Source organism: Canis aureus, chromosome 13 (genome assembly GCF_053574225.1).
Source record: "Canis aureus isolate CA01 chromosome 13, VMU_Caureus_v.1.0, whole genome shotgun sequence".
Classification (NCBI taxonomy): domain Eukaryota; kingdom Metazoa; phylum Chordata; class Mammalia; order Carnivora; family Canidae; genus Canis; species Canis aureus.
Window position 1 is genome coordinate 50129711 of NC_135623.1, and position 25026 is coordinate 50154736.

Below are 25026 nucleotides of genomic sequence, written 5' to 3' on the forward strand. Positions count from 1 at the left end.
ATTGGGACCCTGTTTTGTTTATGTCTTACCCCATGAAGAGCATAGCACTTGCCTGAGTGAGTGACTGACTAGTCTTGAGGAGGATTGAATATGTCAGAAAGCTTTCATTTCAATTGGGATAGGAAAGGAGATAGGGGAACCCATTCATTAAGAGAAGTGAAGTTCTGGGGATCCCTGGGTGGCGCAGCGGTTTAGCGCCTGCCTTTGGCCCAGGGCGCGATCCTGGAGACCCGGGATCGAGTCCCACATCGGGCTCCTGGTGCATGGAACCTGCTTCTCCCTCTGCCTGTGTCTCTGCCTCTCTCTCTCTCTGTGTGACTATCATAAATAAACAAAAAAAAAAATTAAAAAAAAAAAGAGAGAGAAGTGAAGTTCTGTAAGAGATGATTATCCTTGAGGCACCTGGCTGGCTCAGTCAGTAAATCATGGGACTCTTGATTTCAGGGTCATGAGTTCAAGTCCCATATTGAAAAAGAAAGAAAATGACTTAAAAAAAAAAAAAAAAAAAAAAAAAAAGATGGGCTGTCATTCATGTAAACTTTCAACTAATTGATCCCCAATAGAATAACAGTTTAAAGAGAGAGGATTTCTTTAACATGCTAAGTGAGGAATGTCAGTTGGCCACTTCATTAAAGAAAAAAAGGATTATTTTCCTGCTATTTAAATAAAAACTTAAGGGAATCATGTTCATATATGATAGCCACATAGTTCTATATAAACTAGAGTAAACAAGCCCAAGTGTGAAATAATACAGATAGATAAGCATTTACTAAACTTTAGGCAAAAAAACTTAGAATCCACCCCCCCATCTGAGTTTCCACATATTTGAATGTTTGGTGAGAAATAGTCAAAGCATCTAATTAGAGGATCAGCAGGGAAACAAGAGGCAGATGCGCTGCCCTGAAGAATTGTACTTCACTAATGGGTCCTTAATTGTCATATCCTTGTTCCTTTTCCTAGTGCACATGAATCGGTGTCCTTACACTTTGCCTCAAATGGGCAACATCTTCTGGTAGTTGTTATTTAACAGGTCACTTACGTTCTTGATCTAAATGGTGTCCTCTCCTCTTTAAATTCATCTGCTCAGGCATAAACCATATTGTCAAGTAGTGTATGAGCTATGTACCTGCATATTTTGCATCATATATAGCATGTAATATATATATACATATATGTATCTTTATATATGTATATATACATATATATGTATATATGATGTATATATATGTATATGTGTATATATATATGTATATATATATTACGATTTATTTTAGAGAGGGAGAGAGTGAGCATGGGGTTGGGGGGCAGCTGGAGGGGCAGAGAGAGAGAGAGAGAGAATCTCTAACAGATTCCCTGATGAAGTGATGAGCCTGATGCAGGGCTTAATGCAGGTCTCGATCTCAAGACCCCAAGATCATGACCTGAGCTGAAACCAAGAATTGGACACTTAACCAACTGAGCCACTCAGGCGCCCCAACATGTAATAGATTTTTGACATGCTCTACTTTAGAATCTCCTCTTGAATGAGTCAGAAAGAGGGAGGATAATTGAGTAATCAGTAGAAATTATCCAATTTCTAAACAGAATTTCCATTACCAGTAAAATACCTGTTCACTGAATGCCATAGCCTGTGACAGAAGAGTTTCATAACCTTTGAAAAATGGTTCTTCTGATGATCAAAAATGCCACCATTGTTTCACAAAGTAAGAATTTTATCAAGGAAGACCTAGAGCCAACCTGGGTTATTCAATAACATAAAAGGAAAGCGAAGTCAATGCCCCCACCTTCCTTGGCATACCCATTTCACTCTTTCTCCACTTCAACCCCTCTTTCTCTTACCCCCAGAAAGATGACCTTGGGGAACACATGGAAATTATTCATTAATGTTGTCTGAGTGAAAATATGCTCAGTTCATAGAATGCCTTGAGAACCTTTCACATAAATTGACAGATGTAATTCTTCTAGATTTAAATAAGAGGTCGAATAAATTTAAGGGAGTTTTCTGAATTGTCCCATTAGTTGCAAAACACAGTACTTTCAACATAGAGGGAGACTCTTACTGGAGAGAGGAGCCAAAGAAGACACTGTATTTTGAATACAGTTTGGAGTCAGTGAAGAAACAGCCTGAAGTCAGGCCCTAAATTATTATCACTTCATATTGCCAGAAAGACAACAAGATAACCTATCTCAAGGAACTGGAGTTTACAGGGCCAAATTATTTGCTTATCTCTGAAGGCTCTATCATGTACTTATTTTAGTGGCTTTGACCTATAATTATCACCTTCTTTGTTATGATACTTAAGGAGTCCAACTGCCTTGGCCATCCTACTGGTGTTTGACCTAACTTAGTTTACATTCCTGAACTGGAAAGAGCCTTCTCACCACACTGTGGCCCAGGCAACAGTGACCGATAGAGAAGTGCCACTGTGCATGGTTTCTCTAAGATTAGGTAATAAGCAGTGGTGACCCTGCTTCCAGCCTCATCTCACTTGAAAGACAACCTCTTATTTCAAAAACAGTAAGCACTGTAAACATCTGTGAAGGCATCTCTCAATGCTGGCAGTTGTAGAGCAAGTTAAAGTCTATGACTTTTTACTTAGATACGATGTTTCTGTTTGCTAATAACATTCTTTTTCTTCATAGCAATACAAAATAAAAAATCTGAAAATGCATATGTATATGGATAATTTTTTGCATAAAGTGCTAAAATGTGGAGTCAATAGTATACACACACACACACACACACACACACACCCCTTCCAGAAAAATCAGTGTGAGATAGGTATTTCAAGAGAAATGTAAAATGAAACAAAAATGGATTCCCAAGGTATTTTAGGCTGCAACTGCTCATTTAGGTGAATGCCTTCAGCTCTGTAATATTACCAAATATACCAAAACAAGCAAAAACTATCTCAGATACTATTCCTAAAAATAGTAGGAAAAATGTTGATATGTCTTTAAGAATTTTAATTGCTAGAGATATTTAGCTACTGAATGGAAAATATCAATTTAATTACAGTTTTAATCAATGAATTTTGATCATGTTACAGTTTCTTATAATGTTTACCATGTTCTCTGGTTCAAAACTGGTTAGTTAGATTTTTCCTCACTGGTGTGGATTTTTCTTTCTCAGACAATTGTCTGTCTTTTTGAGTCACTTAAAATAAGTCTCCTTAGCAAAAGAAATGCTTTGCAAGCTGTAAGATCACACGGTTTCTTTCTTTCTTCCTTTCTTTTCTTTCTTCCTTTCTTTTCTTTCTTTCTTTCTTTCTTTCTTTCTTTCTTTCTTTCTTTCTTTCTTCTTTCTTTCTTTCTTTCTTTTTTTCTTTTCTTTTCTTTTCTTTTCTTTCTTCTTTCTTTCTTTCTTTCTTTCTCTTTCTTTCTTTCTTTCTTTCTTTCTTTCTTTCTTTCTTTTTCTTCCTTCCTTCCTTCCTTCCTTCCTTCCTTCCTTCCTTCCTTCCTTCCTTCCTTTCTCTCTCTCTCTGTCATTTCTTTTTGAAGATTTTATTTATGTATTTGAGAGAGAACAAGTAGGGAGAGGGACAGGAGGGCAGAGAGAAGCAGACTCCCCACTGAGCAGGGAGCCTGACACAGGACTCGATCTTAGGACCCTGCAATCATGACCTGAGCCGAAATCAGATGCTTAACCAACAGAGCCACCCAGGCGCTCCAAGACCACTAAATTTCATTCTCATGTTGATTTTCAACCAAAATACACATTGAACTGTTGTCTTCTGATGCAGACCTCTAATGCCTGAGGAATGCAGAGCCACGGTACAACCTGCACAGGTGTTGACTTCGGAGTGTTCCCGACTCTGTCGGAATGGCTACTGTACCCCCACGGGCAAGTGCTGCTGCACCCCAGGATGGGAAGGGGACTTCTGCAGAATTGGTTAGTATTTCTGTTGTCCCCAGGAAAGACTGGGCAGAGGACAGTCCTTGGGAACTCAAGAACTTAATGTTAGCTATTTCTTCTAGAATTATCTAATGTTCAAAATTTAGCCATTTATAATATTAACGTGCTGTTTCTGAACTTGTCAATGAAATCTTTCCCATTTTCTTATTGTAAACAATTCACTTATATAAGTCAACATAAACATAAAAGAATTGAGTCCTTTCAAAAAGTCAAAAATGAAAACAGTACAACTCAATCCTCTGTACACGCTCTCAGTCCTAGGTTTGAGATTTCACACCAGCCAAGACCTAGTGTTTGGAAAGCCCCTCTCCAAGTGCCAGCATTTTCCAGACACCCCATAAAGGCCTTCCCTAACTTTACTGCTTGCTTTCTTGCTACAGTGCACTAAAAACAGGGTTTTTCAGGGGGTGTTATTAAATAAAAGGGGAAAATGCAATTATCTGGAGGCACATTATGAGATTTTTTAATTCTTTTTGCCACTCCCTTGTGAACCATCAACTAGGTGTGCAGCTGCTCAGAGACAGCAAAAGAGATTTATTCCAGGGTTACTCTATCCTTTTACCAGGGATTTCCTCAATTACATGCAATGATGTTTAAATTCTACTTAATGTGAAGAAAATTAGGTAAATTCAGATACCTGGTTTAAGATGTACGTGTTGAAAATGCATTTTCAGGAGAAATTTTTTTTTTCTTTTATCTAGATGAGATGATGGGTGTTAGTTAAATCAATTATGGGAATCATTTCACAGCATATGCAAACTAAACCATCATTGTGTATGCCATTTATTTATCAGTAAAACTGGAAAAGATTGCCATAAGAATAAATGCACTTTTAATGCATTTTCAACAACCAGCATATACATATTCTTACAAAAGAATTCAATCTCTGCTATCTTCAATATTAAAGCTTCTCTTGCCAAAGAAAATTTGTTTCAAATTAATATTTAATATTAATATTTAATGCCTAAATGTTATATTTTCTTTATTCCAAACATATGTTTGTTCCAAAAATTATAATCACAACTTGTCTATATATTGTCTAACACAATGTAGCCAGCATTTAGTCACATACACAGTATACATTTTAAGCTTAAATTGCTTCGGCACAGATAACTCTACCTGGTTGATTAATACTATATATATCTCAGAGAGAGCTATCATAATTAAAGTTCTACAAAAATTAAGTAATTACAACAGTTAAAACAAATACTTACCTTTTACCTGTTTTCTTTTTTCCTTAGTTGGCCAAAAAAAAGACAGTGTTCAAATGCAGAAATATTCTAATTCTTAATATCTTCCTTCTGCTCCTTAATGCCTGACAATACCTATTCTCTCTAGTTCTTTTATATAGTGTCCATTCTGTTGTACTTCTTACTTTGCATTTTGCCTGACCTCTTAAGTCACCTCAAGTTACCAAGTAACAAAAATTTACTGAGTGCCTTCTGGTAATAGTATGTTTAAACTGAGAGTAAACAAGTTATTTTGAATATAGTTGGCATTATATATGCCATTTTAGATATTAATCATATCTATATATGAAGCAAGAACTCTATTAATATACTGACATAGTTCATCTCCCAGAAGTTTTTTTAAATTGTCTAATTTTTCTCTTGCTTTTGTCTTTTCCATTTATCAGCCACAGACCCCTGGGTTTTGATAAATGCACTTGAAAAGGTTAAATAACCCTGTCTCCTGAATGGATAAAAAAACGTGTTCAAGGAATTTGATTCTGTCTACAGTGGCTACACATCCCAGTTTTATCCCATCACTAAAACACAATTAACTTATACAACCAATTTCATCTCTACATCTCATCTTAGTAGTAAATCTTTTTTTTTTTCTTAGAAACCATTTATTTACTTATTTTTTAGAGAGACGGTGTGTGCAAGCTGGGGGAGGGGCAGAGGGAAAGAGAGAGAGAGAGAGAGAATCTTTGGCAGACTCCCCACCCAGCATGGAGCCTGAGGCAGGACTCAATCTCATGACCCTGAGATCACAACCTGAGCTGAAACCAAGAGTCAGAAACATAACTGACTGAGTTCCCCAGCAGTATATCTTTACATTTCCTACCTATATCGTAGTGGTAAGAAGCCTCATATGAAGAGATTCTGTGTGTAGAGTAACACTGAAAAGGATTGCTAAGAATGTCCTTCCCTGGCCAACTGCACTGACCCAAGAATGGGCTACAAAGTGTAATCAGAGATGAAGCAATGCACTGCACCCCCTGGGAGCAAAGGGAAAGGGGAATCCAAGGGAGTCCACATGGGAGATATCCCATCTAACCAAAATTGAGAACTGACTGTTCCTTTATACTGCACTGGAGATGCTGAAGCCGCTAGGTCTCCGTCTCGGGCCAGGCCCTTCCCACATTTTAAGGTCTTACCCTGGAGGGATGGAAACAGAGAGTTACTTGGAAGGCCCTCTGTTGGAAATAGCCTAGTGGAACAGAGGCTTGAAAGACCTGAAATCCTCATTTTAAATAGAGTCGTTCTGCAAGGGATTGAAATTGTGTGCCATGATCTCTGCTTCCCTGCAAATGTCTCCCATTCTCTACTGAGTTCTAGCCCCCACATAACTATGGCTCTGGAAACCTTTGGCTACCTGTTTCTTCCCCTTCCTTCCCTTACTCATCAAATATTTGTTGGCCTCATACTTGGTACTGTTTCTGACATACAAAACGAAAGTGTGATTTTATTGATTTTTTTTTTCCTCCCAGCAAAATGTGAGCCAGTATGTCGTCATGGAGGTGTCTGTGTTAGACCGAACAAGTGCCTCTGTAAAAAAGGATATCTTGGTCCTCAGTGTGAACAAGTGGACAGAAACATCCGCCGAGTGACCAGGGCAGGTATTCTTGATCAGATCATTGACATGACATCTTATTTGCTGGATCTAACAAGTTATATTGTATAGTTTCTGTTTGGGACTGTTTGAATATTCCTTTCCAATGGGCATTTATTTTCTATCTTGTCATTAAAAAGAAAGACTGTTATCCTGCTACACACTTCCTGTGATTTCATTTTCTTTTCTTAATTTAAAAATAATTTCCAGAAATGTGCAGATCCTGTGTGTGTATGTTGGCACGTTTGTTCACATATGCACGTACACACGCACACTCACAACCCCTATACACGTGGTTGCATAACAGATGGGTTTTAAAAATACATATTTCCTTGTGTGGAGTAATTTACACAGAAATTCCATTGTAAATTGATAACGGAATTTTTATGTCACCAAAAGAGATTATTTGACTTCCCAGAAATTTTCTGTCTGTAATAACTAAAGTCAACTTTAATGGAGTTTTGAAACATTGCTGTGCAATCTGATGGACCTAATAAAAAAGGCAATATTTTTATATTAAAGGATTGTAATGTGAGAAAATGTTTCAGAACTCCCTGATGAATTTCTAAATGGGCGATTTGATATAAAACTGTAATCTTCATTTGTATCGATGTATCCAATTACAGAATGTTACCCACATACCTTTTTATTGGTGGAAAAATCTGGTTACTCTAGTTTAATCTCAAGATTGTTTTCAAGTGTTTTATAATTAAATCATAACAGCATATTCTAAAATCAATCTTCCTAAAAGGTCTGCTTTTATTATATATTGTATCTAACAATAGGCACTGGGTTTATGTTACCTATTTATATTTTTTATTTTATTTTTATAATATAGACATCACCTAGATGAAACACCTTTGCCCTGTCCTGTAAAATACTAAAGTTACATTTTTCACCAACTTAATTGGAAAGAAGGGGAGTGAGAAAGCAAACAGTCTTTAATGTGCTGTGGATCTAATCTAGCAATGTATCCTTGTGCCAACATGTAATCATTAACGACGGATGAAAAAGCAAGAAAACAGCCAATCCTTATAAATTCCAGCATTAAACATATGTAAAATGCTTTTCACCATAGCAAGACTGTCAGTGTATATGTGAATAGAACGTTGCAGATTTCACACTGAACGAAACCTCACTGGAGAAGAGCTCACTCATTTTTAACAAACCTTGGCTATGTAAGCTGTCACTTGTACAAATGTTTTAAATAATAATTCTTGCCAAATATGAGTTTTAATGTATATGTTCCTTTAGAACTCAATGAAAATCCTCTTTGGTTAATGTATGAAAAATTTCTGTAAGTGTTCTGTTCAGGTTTTTATAGAAACGCCATATTCTGATTTAAAACAGCAAAAAAAGTCTGATAGACATTTTTCTTAATGGTTTTTGAGGCCAGTTCTCCACATTTGGATTAGAACAATATTATAAGGCCTCTTTGCACTACTGAGAAAACATCTATTCTGACGTGCACACACCCGCTATAGGTTGTCCTTCTGTAAACATCTGTTTTTCCAGAATCTGAATTATAGACTAGTATAGATTACGCAGCACAGGCTGACTTCTCAAACCTGCTCCATACCTAGAGGAATATGAACCTCAATTAAAAAAGAATAAAATCGTGTAACCTGTATTTCTCTATTGTTTTAAAGCGAGAGATTTGCAATTAAAGCACAGTGAGCATTTATGTAGAAAGGTTGTTTAAGTACACTGCTCTTGTCTTCCATATATGATTACTTAAGTTTCAAGTGACCTCATGCCAAATGGAAATGGGTTGAGAAACCTTGCTTCAGTGCTTAGTGAACAATAGCCTGCATTAAAAAGTGCATGCATAATTTTGCACAATTTAGATTCAATTGACAGTCTATTCAAAGAAGTCTCAGGATTAAATGAGCATGGAGACCAAATTGCCCTCTTACCCCAGAAAAGGGGTGGTCCCTTCTAGTCACACTAACACTTCATTGGCCCAAGAGTGTGACAAATCTTGCCATGAACCTGCAGTAGCCTGCATCTGGAGGTTAATAGCAGTCTTTTGTCTCCATTGCTTTCTCTTCATAGCCCTTTTACTGAATTCCATCACAGAAAGTTTTACAATTAAAAATAAAATGTCCTGACAACCATTTTTGTAAATGGACCTTACCATCTAATCGTCCCTTATTCAACGTGGGTGACATTAACAAAATGTGAACTTCTGGAGAGGGAGCCAGCTGTCTAAATCTGTCAAATTGTGCAGTTTTATTACACATTCTCCTGTTCATAGTTTCACTGAAAACAATAAGGACCCTGCTGTATATTCAGCAAAATCTGAAAAATCCAAGGTTTCTTCTTACACACTTAATCTTTCCATCTCTTCCAAAAGAAAAGGTGTTATAGTGCCATTCATCCTCCTATTTAAAAATATCTCTGTTCAGTTGACCAGGCCCAGACTTTTTACACAGACCATTCCCAGATGAAAGAGTTTCAAATGTCTTAGAAAAACATATGTACCCCAGGTGTCACAGCCTTTTTTATCATGAGTCATTAGAATAAAAGACCAAAATCTTCTAAAAGAGAAGATAGCAAGATCCATGGGTATTAAATCTGAGCAAAGACAGTCAAGTCGTTGGAGTCATTTCTTTCTGTTCTTGGGAGAGACATAAAGAGCAGTGGCTAATTGATGGCTACAAACTTTAAACCCTCTGATCATTAAAAAAAAAAAAAAATCTTTTAACCTTTTTTTTTTTTTTCAATGAGATTTTTAACCTGTGTGACTGGAGAATTATCTTAAATGCTCCATGGTAGACACGTTGGAATTAGTTTCAAGTATGAGCTAGGGAAAAGTTGATTGTTTTATCATGTGAATGGCAACATCTACTTGGTTCTTAAAGTAGAATGGAGAAAAATGTTCTTGTCATGAATGTGGATTTGCAAGATAAAGATAAAATAAAGAAATAGAAAAATATATATTATTACCCCTTTGTCCATACTGGAGCTTAACTTTGGGTGTCGATTTAATGTGAAATGCTGTTATGGTAGTTATAAAGAGCTGGAAAAAAAAGCTTTCTACCACTGCTTTTGCCAAACTCTTGTCCTGGTTAATAGAACCTTTTTTCTTGCCAGTTTTTAAGGTAGTGAGAAGAAAACTGAATCACTAAACTACAGAGAAAGGAAGGATTTAAAAAAAAAAAAAAACTTGTGTGATGATAAAAAGTTCCATCCATACCTTTTCTTCTTGGAATTTTGTTTCAGTGTGGCTATTATAAAATATTTTATCACAAAGAAGACTCAGAAGTTTTCTCAGATATAATGGACTATATTATAAAGAAAGAGCAGAGAACCCTACACTTATAACATATACACACAATCTAAATAGAAAACCATTCTCTTTTCCATTTATATACTTCAAAGGGGGCACCTCTTCTCTTTTGATTTCTTTGAAAATGATCACATACCAATGAATTAACAACTTTAATATATTTCTTTTGATATTGCTTTTATTTCTGAATCATAAACTGTAACAGGCCTACCAGGTGTAAGACATGAGGTTAGATGCTGCATCTAGGGTCTTTTAAAGTACACATTAACTTTAATTATTAATCTAACATTATTAACTCTGAAACAGAAAAGAGAAACCAAACCCAAAATTTTTAAGTGGAAAAATAAGGTATACAATAGGCAGATGTAGTTGGCTGATCAATAAGTTAAAGTTTCTGACATCTCTATAGAATGTTACCTACAGTATTTATCTCTAGCCCCCACCTCTGTCTCTAGCTCTTTCTTTTCACACCCATCTCCTATGTATCCTTCTTTCTTTCAGCCTCTTCCTTCTCTACCATATTTCATAAACAGATATGTTCTCAGTACACCCATAATGAAAATGTTGTGGGGTAGTTTGCTATTGCTTTTGCTCATTATGACCTTTTCTTTTATTTTCCTAAGAAATGCCCTCTTCCAGGGTCACATTTGCTCAGACTCTCTATCATGAAGAACAGTAGACAAATATGAAAATATTAGATTGAATATTACAGTTATTGAAAGAAAAAACCAAAAGCATAAATGACTACCAGCCTGGATGCTCCAGGTTGACTTGTATTCCATCATTCATATAGGAAAACAGAATATTCCAGTCAAGAGTTTGAGCTAACAATAGGAAAAGTTAGTAGCTATTTCCTCTTCAGGAATAGGAAATATTCCTATTTATTAGGAATAGTTCTTATAATACCTGAATAATTATTCAGATCTCTATGTAATCTACTTTGAAAAGGATTATTCCAAATCTCTTCTTTCCCCACCTCTGGGATGAGGCTTGAACTTGCAGAGAAATTAGACCAAAGTTCTATGCCCAGAAAATGTACATATTTCTGTATTACTGGTAGGAAGTTAGTTAGCTCATTGTTGTGAATGCCGGCAGTACTTTCAGAAAGTTCTTCTTTAGAATATCTAAAGAAATACATTTACTACCTTACATTCTTTCATCACACTAACCCAAATTAGTCATGCCTCCAATAATTAACAATGTCAGAGAAGGTGGAAACCTTAGAAGCATTTCGATATTAAAACTACTAAAAACATGACCATAAGACCTGTCAAACACTAATCCTAGCCAATTTCAACACTTCTTTATCTTAAATGTCTTCTGCTAAGTTTTGGAAATTGCTTTAAAATAGCTGCTTAGGAGAGTAAGTTCTATTCAAGAGAGCTTGAGGGCTGTAGTGCCATAATCTTCTCAATCAGAGTGGTAGTTTCCCTGGCTGCTATGAAAAGATGTATTCCTTTATCAGATTAGCACTTTTCTAAAAATCTCCAATTAAATATGAACCCAAGAGACACCTGTCATTTACCTTGCTTTCTTTTATAAAGATCATATGTAAGTGGATTGAAAAAATAAAAAATAAGTAATAGATTCCTTGTATCAACATAAAGTCTTAGGCCTAAAACTTGTTATTGCCTTTTTTATAGCCAGACTGTACATACTGACTTACAAAAAAAAAAAAAAAAAGTTTCAGTTCAGCATGAATTCTAAAGTCACATCTTATTGCATATCACAAAATCAGACATCAAGTTTCAGTAGGGATATTTTTTTCATGTGTTGATCATATATTACTTAAAATCAAAATACATGTATACATATACATGCAAATTAACAAATGTTTGGTGAGTTATCTCAATGACTATAATATTTTAAGTTAAAAAAACACATTTTAACACATAGGATAGAAAAAGCAGAACATTAACAGTAATGGGAAATTCATAATGGATAAATTTAAAATAAGCTTTGTCTTCACAGTTAGAAGTTAATTCCTATATATTTCCTTTTGCACTAAACAACAACCAGCCAATAGTTTCCATTCATTTGAACAATGTGTTGTCAGGTTTGGTGTAGCCTATGCCCCAAATGTATGTTGGATATTTCTTTACCTCATTCTTAAAATCTCAGACATGCCTTTCCTAGAGTAGATTAAGATTTCATGTATAGTAAGTAGAACCTAATAGTATTAATACATTAATGCATTCTATTCATAATACTGAGAAGTTGAATTGACAACCTTATGGGAAGTCAGGTGTTTCCCATATCTCATATTCATAAGACATTTATGGACATGAATTTCACCAAGAACCATGTAGTAGCAAGGTAAATGATACAAAAGTACTATGGAATTTGGGAGGCTTGATTCCCTAGAACATGTTAAAGAAGACTATTAATTTGAAAGAAAGGAATCTAATTCAAAGAAAAAATTATCAAATCATTATCATCAGTAAGCATAGAAGAAATCTGAAAAGAAACTCTTGTGTCTTTCCTGGCTTTATCTGTGACTAACTTCGTCCAGTTTTAAAGAATTGTTCACTTTATCATTCTTCCAACATAGTTTAGTGTTCCTAGCTGTTCATTTTCCTCTGGGTTGTGGATAAATAGGACAATTTGTCCATAACCTTATTTACAAAAGATACCATAACAAATCCTTGCTTGAACTTCTGTTAAGAGGTGGAAAGCTATGGGAACAAGTAGTAAAAGCAGGTATGTGTTTGAGGGAGCCGAGTTAATACAGGTACTAGTTGGGACTTCTATAAATGTTCTTAGGAAGAGTAACATGCAAAGCCATTGGCTCAGATAATCCCTCTAAATTTGACTTAATCTGATGTATTTAACCCAGTTATTATAATATGCAGTTCTCTTTGATCAATCCTCTATTATTCAGCTATCATTCCACTTATTAATCCAACAAATATTTATTGAAGTGCCTAGGATGATTATGTGCTATAGAAAAGGCAAGGACGTTTACTGTGGGGGATTGTGAGCCCAGTGGGTATGATGAACATGTTTGAAGCAAAAGACAATAATCACACCCAACCAGCTCCAATTCAGCTCAACTGTAGAATCCAGCAATAATAGTACAGATGGCCTAAAGTACATCTGTGTGTATCTGTACGTGTGCACACACCCATGTATATATATTTATCTATCTGTACAAACACTACATATGTATACACACTATCTATGTAATATATAATATATGTATAATGCATATAAATTCTAACAAGTGTATTTGTGTTATCTTTAAAATAGAACGATTGTATCTTGAAGTGGTAAATGCAGAGAATTGGTTTTTATTGTTGATCTGTGGATTTAATGATTTTTAGGTGAAAAGGATGTTTAAGTGTACAATTTCTTTTCTTAATTTAATATATTTATGTAAATGCATGCCTGAAATTTGGTTAGATTGGCTGTGTTTTGTGTCCTTTAACATGATCAAATGTATTAAACTTTATCTTATGACCTGATGTACATGTGCTATTCTAAATTTCTTTTTTATTTTGGTATTTAAAAGTATTTCCTAAATATTCATATTGTTATATAAATGCTTATTTTAAATATTCTATACTCAAATGACTTCTTCAAAATATTCTTGCTTTTTGTCACTTTTCATGTTCTAATTTTAAAACGTTATTCCCCAAAGTATATGCCAATGTTAAGGGTCAGTTATTGCATATATATGACCATATCAAAATATTTAAACATGGTCAATAAGCTATTTTGAGCGTAAATTTTAAATCTGCCAATATTCTTTAGAAAGCAAAATTATTTCACCTGAGTCTCCTTTCTTCCTGAATAAATACATCTTTTTGACTCATTGAGAAGAAAAGCTGTTTCCCCCTAAAACATGTTTATTTCAAAGGGAATAAAAAGCATTATAAGTGTCATAGTCCCTGAGGCCAGATTAGTCTCTAAAAGTTTTAAGTTAGGCAAAATCACCCCATGAAAAGTATCCTGTAGTTCATTTCACAGTGATCTGGGAAGGCCCAGAGTGCTCTATTCCTCAGGCACGGCCCTTCTGGTTCTTAGCTTGCATCCCCACCACTCAGCACTTAATCACCCTGTGTTTCCTGTGCAGAGCTGGTCTTCCCACCAGATTATAAATCTCCTGAGGATACCTTCACTTCTTTTTTTTTTTTCAAAGATTTTATTTATTTATTAGTGAGAGACACAGAGAGAGAGAGAGAGAGAGACAGAGATATAGGCAGAAGGAGAAGCAGGCTCCATGCAGGAAGCCTGATGTGGGACTTGATCCCGTGACTCGATCACGTCCTGGGCCAAAGACAGACACTCAACCACTGAGCCACCCAGGAGTCCCGATATCTTCACTTCTATAATCCCTGACAGACCTAGAACAGCTTCTGAATAATTGCCATAAAGAAAATGATAATCCTATGTATGTAACAGACTAGAGACTCAAGTGTTTCTTGCTGTTGCTAATCTCTCTGGGTTCCCTCAGTCTCCCTGGATTGGCTTCTGAACTCTGCCATCACCAATGTAATAAATTCCCCTGCATTAAATTCCCTTTGTTGTGAACACTGGAAATGGTTCCTGTTTTCCTTTTTTTAGAAACTGATACATGTATTCATAAAAGTGCTTCAGACACAGATGAGGAGAGAGAACATAGTGGAACTGCAAAGGGACATGATGAGATCTCCCGGAGGAGAACACATTCAGAAATCATTGCCTTGAATCCCAGCGTGATCACAGGAAGATGTAATCAGTGAGATCCTACCTAAACCAGATACAAACTCTTGAATTATTTAGGCAGCTACCGATGGAAAAGGCCATTATACTCAACAGTTGACATTAAGAATCTTCATACCTCACATATGTACTATCAGTTTCTAAAACAAAACAAAATGAAAAACTATCAGCTTCTAATTTTGTCCAGGAATCTGATTGCTAATGTAAGAGATAGTTCTTTGAACTTGCTTCTTTGCACTCACATTTTTTTTTTAAGATTTTTTTAAGCTAATGTACGATTTCCAAAGGAAGTACAACCTAAAATAGCAGCTACACCTAGTATCTCATCAGAAAAAAAACACAGTTTTTCCTATTTGGAGTCCCAAACAGGTCCCTCTGGAGATTAAATCCTATCATCATTCAAAGAAATGAGAAGATAAAAGGAAGAAAAACAACTTGGATGAAATATTTCTTCTGCATTTCCATAATTTGATTTATGTTTGATTTCCATGCAATATCTTTGATGATTAAAACAAACAATTTTAAAAAGGGAAAGAGGGGCAGGAAGAGGGAGTGAGAAGCCTGAGTAGCTCCTGACTGAAACTCATTCTTCTTGGGGACATGCCCACATCAGAAACTACTTGAGCTCATTCTTATAACTTAATAAGATGTTGTCAGATTCTTTTGACATATTTTTAGCTTTATAATTAAAATTACTTGATGCAAAATCCATGTGCTTCATGTAAAGCAATTTATATTATCATAGTGTGTTCTATGATCTGCAGTTACTAAAAGCCATGTGTGCCAGGTGTATTGGCAGCAACTCTGGGCTGTAGCTGTGAGATGTGGATCCTGGGCTCATGTCTCTAGCTCATAAGCCAGGTGATACTGCATAAGTTTCTCAACGTACCAGGACTCAGTTTCCTTATGTAGAAAATGAGAGACTCAACCTTAACAGGTATTGCTATTAGATGTTACTAATCCCAGGATTTGTGTGGATTGCAGATCTGAAATTGGCACATCTTAAGAGTCTGTTAATTACCCCATTTCATTTATTTGTGGTGGCTAAATAATTAGAAAAGAAAGTCTTACTCATTTTTCTCGAGGAGTCTCCCAGCCTCTTCTCCTACCTTCTGGGCTTCTCTATTGTTTTCTCTGATGTGCTCTTGGAATCTCCTTTTTCTGCTCCTTCCATCTGAGCATGGTTCATTCTTAAGTCCTTTCAGGTTTCCTACAGTTCTCACTCTAAATTTCTACCACACTATCTAATCATTTTCTTTTGTGCTGAAGAAATACACTGTTATGGGGAGGCTACATTCCCTCCAGTACCCTAAATGTTTACTTTTGCTACCAGAACCTGTCGGGAACATTATTTTGTCTTCCACGAACTATATTCTCAAAAAGACTGCTCTAGGCACCCTACCTGGCAGATAGTACCATATTCTAGCCAGATGCAGGGCATAAATGCCTGATACATATCATCTAAAAAGTGGACAGTTCATGATACAGAAGTGTCAGCCTTAAAAACAAAATAGCCAGTTATTTAACCAGCAAAAATAGTTTATTTGAGAATAGCAGAGGAATTACAATTTGGGACATGCAAGATATGGTGAACCATAGGCAAATCCAAAGAATAAAGGAGAGGGGCTTGCTCTTATAAGGGAAGGAAGGGAGTAGGGAGGGATTATTTTAAACAAAGGTCTGTTGGAGGAGAGCAAGAATTCAGGTAGTGGTGGTTTCTCATTGGCTGGGGTGTTGCTAGGCAAGAGGAAAATCTTCCTTCTTTCTTCTGGAGTATGTAAAGTAAGCTTCTTCCTGCTGGGGGATGTAAAGTAAGCTGTGATTAATGGTACATGAGTGAGAACTCTCCCTTCCTTGCTCTCTGACTCTATTTTGAATTAGGTTTTCTTTATTTTCACATTTGCCCCTTTGGATCTAGATCTTTCCTCAAATGCATCAGTACTCAAGTATCTGGTTATTTATTTATTAAATGTTTGTCTATGTTCCTTGATGCCAGGAAGGACCTTTCCTGAGAGTTATGTCCCATATTGCAGAGGAGAGCAGGTGGTGATGGAAACTATAGAAGCCACATTTGAACAACAATGAAAGTATAAGGCAGAGCTCTTAAGCATTTTCCACCCTCACATTCATACCTTGTCTAGATTGTATGCATTGGAAATCATCTCAAAGCATTGAGCTAACATCATTCTATTTTTAGTGCATCACTTCTGCAGAGATTTGACAGGCAATAGGTATGAAGTTTAAAAATAATTATGCAAAACAGAATTAAAAATAACATGTCAAATCCAAGTTATAGGACAGTTCTAAACCATGACTGTAAGACCTGAAAGTAGCCAACTGAACAAAGAATCAGGGAGAGTTGGGCAAAATTTGTTATAATCAGTGTGCTTGTTCCCTGATCTTGTATAATTGGGCTTCTACCTCTCTACTGGCATTTATTCAGATACAACAGGTGGTATTGGCTATTGCACAAATGCCTCCTTCTTCAGCAAGTAGGTAATCAAGGGCTATAAGATTGTCCAAAACTACCTTAGCCAGTGAGTCAAGTGATCATTGTTGGGCTGCTACTGCTTTGGCTGTGAATCTCTTAACAATGGGGAGAGATTTCTGATCATGGACATTCATTGACACTTACTGTGACCCAAGGGAAAAAGGCTGTCCCTACTGAGGCAAACTCAGAGTCATGTGTGGCTCCTGGAAGTTGCTGTTTAAGATAGCCATGGAGGCTTAATGGGATGAACCAATGGGAGGACAAATGGAAAGCTTCTAAGTTGTTATGGATATCAAAAGGGACAGTTAAATGTCCTAATAAACATTGACCTCCAATTCACCAACTATCTAACATTCATATGCCCGTGAAAATACCATCCACCACAGACAAAAAAGAAGCCAGGAGGAGCACAGAGGCTCTAGATAAGGTCTGGTCATTGAAAGATCCATTAGCTGAAATGTCCTGATTGACCTTTTAGGCAAAGAACAACATTCTGTGAGGTACCATCCACTCCTAAAGAGGCCTTTTTTAAAATCCTTGAAGAAAGAGTTAACCTTTTGCATCTCCCTTGGGTGCAGGGGGACAGATCATATTTAAATAAGGAAAAAAACATGGGGAACTGAATAGCATACGATTTTCAAAAGTGGAAGTGTTTAGTTGAGATAGTACAGTATGGGAACACCTGGCTCTAATATCCTAAGCCAATAGTTTACACTGGTAATCTTGCAGGTATAATTGATGTGGCAAGGGGAACTAAAGAGATTGTTACAGGTTAAGACCAAGAGGAATCAGATATCATGAACATATCCAACCATCAGAAAGGAACCCCTCTCCTTTTTTTTCTTCTCTCTTTTCTTTCAGAAGGCTCCACACCCAGCATAGAGCCCAATGTGGGGCTTGAACTCACGACCCTGAGATCAAGACCTGAGCTAAGACCAAGTCAGACACCCAACTGACTGAGCCACCCAGGTGCCCCAAGGTTTTCCCCTTTTGCAACAGATTGGGGAAAGTGAATAAAAGCATTGTCTTAAAGAAAGAGAAAAATAAGGTAAACAGGGAAAAGGTATACAGGTCTGAAGAAAAAAAAAAGCTAACTTAAAAAAGGTATAAAAGTCTAGTCCAGTCACCTTGGGAAAGCTGTCTGCTTCAGCTGTCATCTGCTCCAATTCCTGGTAAGTCCCTTTCAGGGAGGGAGTCTTTCTGAAGGCATCCTTTCCAGTGATGAAATCTTCATCATACTCTTTAGATTATGATGTCTGATGTTTTTGTTTCCTGGGAGTGCACTTTGGAAAGTCTACTCTACTGAAGTACAGTTCTTTCCAACAGAAGCAGTTGGACTTAACCACACTGAAACTACCCCCTTTTATCAGTTGTGGATTAAAGTAAACTGGATGCAGTGGGCATCCTGGGAGTATCTCAAAAGAAGAGAGGATACGGGTTCCAAAAGAAGGAGATCTAAGATTCAGAAGAAGCAACGGTGGTGCTTTTAGCCAGGGTATTTGAAGAGTTTCTACAAATCTGTCAATTAAGTCTTCATAATCCCATTAGTCCTGGAAGTTGAGGGTGATAATCTTAGTGAAAATGCTGTAGAACTGGCCGAACAGTGCAAACTTGTCAAAGTACCTGGCCAGTCAAGTGGGTTCCCCAATCACCATGTAGTTCAAAAGTTGGGGGTGGTTCTCCAAGTATGAAGGATCCTTTCTAATAGAATTTTAGCCATGGAGAAAGCAGTAGCCTGTCCACAAGGAGAACAGGCTCTTATTAAACTTATGCAAATAGTTTTATTACCATGAAAATAAAAATACTCATTGAGTTCTTGAATTCTTGAGGTATCAGATAGGGAGAAAAAGTCATTGTTTTATGTATGTTCACAAAGATATATTTTACCAAATTGCTGCAATTCACAGATAGTTTGAGAAAAGTTTCCTTTAATTCAATTCAATGGTATGAAGTTACTAGAGATCTGTATTCAAAAGAACTTGTCAGAGTCCTTTTTATGAATTTCTCTGAAGGAGAAACACATTTGGTTTTGTTGTTGTTGTTTTAAAGATTTATTTTAGAGAGAAAGAAAAAGAGAGTGTGAGGGGAGGGGCAGAAGGAGACTCAAGCAGACTCTCCCCTCTGAGCTCAGAGCCCAACCTGGGGCTCAGTCCCAGGAGCCATAAGATAATGATCTGAGCAAAAACCAAGAGTCTGACACTCAGGCACCCCAAGATGAAACACATTTGTAAAAGCATTGAGTAAAGCAATAACTGCCTATAAATGGCAAAAGGTTTATTTTTCTTATTTTTGTGACATACATTTTATTTTTTAAAAAAATTTTTTTAATTTTTATTTATTTATGATAGTCACAGAGAAAGAGAGAGAGAGGCGCAGAGACACAGGCAGAGGGAGAAGCAGGCTCCATGCACCGGGAGCCCGATGTGGGATTCGATCCCGGGTCTCCAGGATCGCGCCCTGGGCCAAAGGCAGGCGCCAAACCGCTGCGCCACCCAGGGATCCCTGTGATATACATTTTAAAATGATGACTGATAACATTATTTCAGGACATGTTGAGAATTTTAGAAATTGTATATAATTTGTGGGACACTTATATGAACACATGCCTATAAAAATATAAGGTAAAGAAGGTTTAGTGTTACTTTTGACAATGTTTCCCATGTAATTTAACATATCAAATAAGCCTCATTGGATTAACATCTCCCTTTTTATAAGGAAAGAGAATGAATCCTTTGAGATGTTCTAAGGGTCCTCTGAAAAAAAACCAACCTAGTCCCTATAGTCTAAAAGACTTGGAATTTGGTTTGGGGAAGTTTGTGAAAAATATCAAAATGTTTTGCACAGTTGACCAAATAGGATCACAGGAAATTATAAAACAATATTTAATTATTCATTTAACCAAAGTGCCCAAAAGATTTCAAAGACAAGTAAAGGTGGCATGACAGCAAAAGCCTTAGTTCATTTTATAATCGTAGTACAATTAACATGTGGTGCTATATTAATTTCAGGTGTACAACATAATGATTCAACATTTCTATGCATCACTCCGTGCTCATGGAGGGAAGTGTACTCTTAATCCCCTTCACCTGTTTTGCCCATCCCTCCCCTCTGGCAACCACCAGTTTATTTTCTGTATTTAAGAATCTGGGGGTTTTGTCTGTTTGTTCTTTTAATAGAGAAAACTCAGCTTTTCTAAGTAATCAATGACCCGATAAAGAAAAAACACAGAATCTCTGTTTGCTAGACAAATTACATTAAAGATAAATAAACTTTGTTTACAATTTCTTATTAAGAGACCAATAATCCAAACAAATCCACAACAAAAAGTCATCCTTTTAACAGAGAGAAATTCTAATTTTGCATGAATGTATTCTAATATTAAAGCTGATTTTTAAATAAGTTCATTTTAATCTTAGCCAGCTTGACCACATATTAAAATTCTTTTTTAAAGATGTCTATTCCGCAAACTTTCTAGAACTTACTATTCTCTTACTGACAATGCACATCTTACTTTCTTTGCCTCCTTCTCATATATGGTCATTCTCTTCCCTCCTTATTGTCCCTACGAGTTTATTTTTACATAGATTAATTAGAATTCTTAACCATTAGAATCCTTAATTCATAGTGAAAAGAAGTAAGCAATTGTGGACTGACAGATTTATAAATACATTTTATGATATCTAGAAGCATATGCCCTTTTCAATAGTACGGTCTTTCGGTGTGGCACAAGACATGATTACTTGCAGTCCCAAATTTAACTTTAGTTTCTCTGTAATAAGAAGCCAAAAGTAGATAAACCTCTGTTCAGTGACTAATGTTTTAGTGTTTTATCTTCCTTGGAAAATGATCCAGATATTTAATGAAATTCCAACGTTTAATTTAACTTAGCAGAACTCGACAGTTTCAAGTTACCAAAAAGATTTGTGGAAGCTACTTCTTTAACTACACATACCATAAAACATAATTATGGCATCTAAAAACTCTTATCCCATTTTTATCTGTCTTAATCATTCGTTCCCAACAATTATGTTTACATTACTCACAAAAACATTATGAGACATTAGGCAAAGTTAGTCATCATCTCAAGTGGATTTTCTTGCTAACAAGTTTTGTAACGGAACATGAATTTATTTGACTAGTAAACCCAGGTGGAATCAGTTATTTATTGGCATTGTATTTAATGCTGTTAACTCTGAAGACATGCCTATTTTTATTTAAGCAACAACTTAAAAGGAGCTTTTATTTATCGAAGATGATCTCAGCTCATGTGAACTCAAAAAATATTTGGGTTTGTTAATTTACATAAGTGCTTATTTTTCTTTAAGCCAATTAAATAGGGCTCTTTACAAATTAATTTTGCCAATATGATCTACAGGTAGAAAAATACCACATATCCATAACATACATAACATACAAATAGGCCCAGAGACCCTATACCTTTTGTTTAAAACATTTTAGCCATGTCTCAGTATGTTGGATTTGGGCTTACCTTAGTGGCCTCATTCTAACTAGATGACCTCTGTAAAAGGTTGTATCTCCAAATAAGGACACGTTCTGAAGCGCTGAGGTTCGAACTCTAACATAGGAATTTTGTGAGGGAGACACAATTCAACTCATAATGCCATGCTCCAGAAATGGCACCACACTTACTGAGGCCCCGTTTCCACTGTCTTACAGGTAGGTGCTTCTCAAGCTCCCCTGTGCCTCTAGTCACTCGGGGACTTTACTAAAGTACAATTTTGATTCAGTAGATCCAGGGTGGGGCCTGAGATTTCGTGTCTCTAATAAATCCCCAGGCCAGGTCACACTTTGAATGGCGAGGATCTAAAGCATGGTCCATAGGCTGTTTTCACTCTAAGGACAGCAGAGTATCACTGTCCTCGATGGAAACATGGCTCTGTCTCCAAAAGGGAAAGAAGCAAATGTCTTACATCTTAATACCAGGCTTGTGCTTAATGGAGTAGAATGTGCACCAGAGCACAGAGTAAATATTCATGCGTGGCAGTCAGTCATTCCCACGATGTGGAGCTGGGGCTGCCCGTTGTTGTTACTACAGTTACTGTTTTCATTTTCGGCATTGTAATCGCACAAACAAGTACAATATTTTCATGTATGCTGGAATTCATCTATCTGTTCAAAATAAACTTAAACTGGGCTGCTGAGGCTGTATGTCCCATAAATAAAATCTATGTTAGTTTAAAGCTGTGGAAATTGTGCCAAGATAGTATGTAATAATAACAGGAAACTGTGAAAGACTCCTATCAAGAGAAAAAACCTTAAAAAGGAAAATATCACTATGAATAAAAATATTTAAATGAAGTTATAGACTTGAAAAAATAGAAAATAACTTCTGTGTTATATTGAGTTTTCAGAGATAAAGTTTTATACCTTTATCATAACACCAAGATATAATCATGTTACTTAGAGTTATAAACATATCTAGAATTATATCAAAATGCCTTGGAAGCAACTTTTAACACTGTTCACTAAAGAATAATACTATCTGATTCAAATATTTATGCACTTTTTAGCGCAGGTCTGTCCACTAGAACTTTCTGTGATGATAAAAATGTATTAGGTCTGCACTGTCTGTTATAGTAGCCACTAGCCAGTTACATGTGGCTATCGAGCCCTTGAAATGTGGCTGATGTGACTGAGGAACTGAATGTTTAATTTTATTTAGTTTTAATTAAATTTGAATTTAAGTTACCAATATGAAATAGAATGTCTTTTTATATTGGCTGCTTCAAAAGCTAGAACTAAAGGTAATTCAGACAGGTTAGTTTAAATGTTTTGGTGATGTGCTTGTTTCATAATCCCTTATATATATATTATTCACATTGAAATTTTTCGTATTCCCTGTAACTTTGTTCTGTTTTGATCCTGTAGCTTATTCGAAATAGCATACTGTACTATTGCAGTACCAAAGAGTACTGTATACTCTTCACTCTGAGATTTTTTACATTGGCTTTGGACCAAAACCAATAAAATTTTTAACTCTAGGTATAGTTTTATAGTACAGTTAACCATTATGCATGTGTGGAAACTATGCACTGTAATAATGTGTATGCACATCTCTGAGTATAAACAAGTGAAGAAGTAGCACCACACACACAGAGTGCTGGTGGACAGACACTTGTCATGTGCCAAACTTCCCAAAGCACAGACAGAGGAACCAGGGTCATGAGAGTATAACTGTGTGCTTTTATTTTGGGTTGTATAAAATTCTCCTGGAAAAGAAGAATTTTGGAGCAATAATCAACATTTAGAGAGAGAAAATCAAATCCGTTAGGCTGCCTGTAAGATTCAGTTCTAACAATTTTACCACATGCAACCTGATGTGCCTGTGAGGCATGAGCCTGTGAGGCTCCCATATTGTACAGACTGACTTTAGAGCCCATAGACATAACCTCTGTGCTCTCCCACCTCACAAAGTATATTAAATGTGTACAGAACTTTAACTTAATTCTCTGTTCTTCTATTTTCATTATTTAACAGAGTCACAGTTTATTGCATCATGCAAGCCCTGCAGGGCCACTATGTAAGGTATGGCCAAGCAGAAGGTCTGGGACCCAAAGGAAGTGGAAAGTGGAGTGAAGAAAAGATCTTTCCCTAAATGAAAATAGACACAAAAGGCACAAGACGGTAGCAATTCAGCTAAACCAAGTAGAAATAAGTGGGAGTGAAAATAATAATACCTAATCCTTACATAATGCTATGTGCCAGGCACCTGTTCTAAGTACCACAAGACCATGAAGTCTGAGAATTTCACTCTCCTTAGAAGCTAACAAGTTAGCCTGCCACACTTTCATGAACGCTGGCAGGAGACACGACACTCCTGGCTCAGAGACAAAGGACAGTTTATTACTCAAAACGATAGCCATAACCAGCATCTAGTTTTCTGAGCTCCCAATTTTATAAAATAACACAGGAAGGGCCAGGTGGTACTTGCACACACAGTGGGTTGAGTTGCAGAAAAGGAACTTTGAGCTTAGGAATGCCAACTCTTTATGATGGACAGTAGGCAAACCTACCTGATCATTTTGTTAGAGGGAGAAGCCACCCCTGTTCTCCAAGGCTGTTTGCTACATAAGCATCCTTGAAAAGAACGTTCAGAACAAAGGCTTTCGGGGCTTCTGCTCTACAAGATGTGCAGAAACGTGGAAGACCCATGAAGGATTGTCGCCCAATGAACACTTCACAAATATTTTTAATTCGCTTAACCTTTACAACAGCCATGTGAGGTCGGTGTTCTCACGCCATTTCACAAATGAGGAAATAGAGGAACACAATGTTCCCACAGCTATTAAATGGCAGAATGATAAAATAAAAATAAATAAATAAATAAAAATAAATGGCAGAATGAGAATTTGAAGTCAACAATTGGGCTCCAGGAGCCGCATTGTCCAACAGGACCATTACGTGAGCCCTGTGTATCACCTAACATGTTCTAGTAGCCACAGTTAAAAAGTAAAATAAGAAACAAGTGAAACTATTTTTAATAATATATTTTATGTAACGCCATGTACCCAGGATATGATTTCAACATGTAATCGATATATAAATTATTCATGAAATAGTTTATATTCTTTTTTACACTTAGTCTTTGAAAACTAGTGTGTACTCTACACGTACAATACATTGTAATTCAGACATGAAATTTTTATCAAAACTACTTGACAGTTGAAAAAGTAGATTCACGTACCCAATTTGTGGCAAGTAGACTTAAAAGCTTCCAATAACTGAATCAAGTCTTGGTTTTTGAAGGTGTACTAATCAGGATGA

At 36.3% G+C, this 25026-nt stretch overlaps 2 protein-coding genes across 8 annotated transcripts in view; one reads left to right on the top strand and one right to left on the bottom strand.

Moving 5' to 3' along the window:
* The window catches only part of HHIP (hedgehog interacting protein), a 93396-nt gene extending 79886 nt beyond the window's left edge, over positions 1-13510 (top strand). For 2 of the 5 annotated variants that reach the window (XM_077846158.1, XM_077846161.1), the window contains 2 exons: positions 3744-3892; positions 6633-13510. In XM_077846158.1, the coding sequence (XP_077702284.1) occupies positions 3744-3892; positions 6633-6826 (343 nt within the window). In that variant the 3' untranslated portion in view covers positions 6827-13510. The remainder of the gene's footprint in view (positions 1-3743; positions 3893-6632) is intronic. The other 3 variants (XM_077846159.1, XM_077846160.1, XM_077846162.1) reach the window with 3 other exon arrangements.
* The window catches only part of ANAPC10 (anaphase promoting complex subunit 10), a 279601-nt gene that overhangs the window by 2258 nt on the left and 252317 nt on the right, over positions 1-25026 (bottom strand). The window contains exon 8 of one of the 3 annotated variants that reach the window (XR_013350912.1): positions 16286-16544. The exons of 1 other annotated variant lie outside the window; for it this stretch is intronic. The gene's annotated coding sequence lies outside the window, so the exon portion shown is untranslated. Of the gene's footprint in view, positions 1-16285; positions 16548-25026 lie in introns of those variants that run through there. One more of the 3 variants, XR_013350911.1, reaches the window with a different exon arrangement.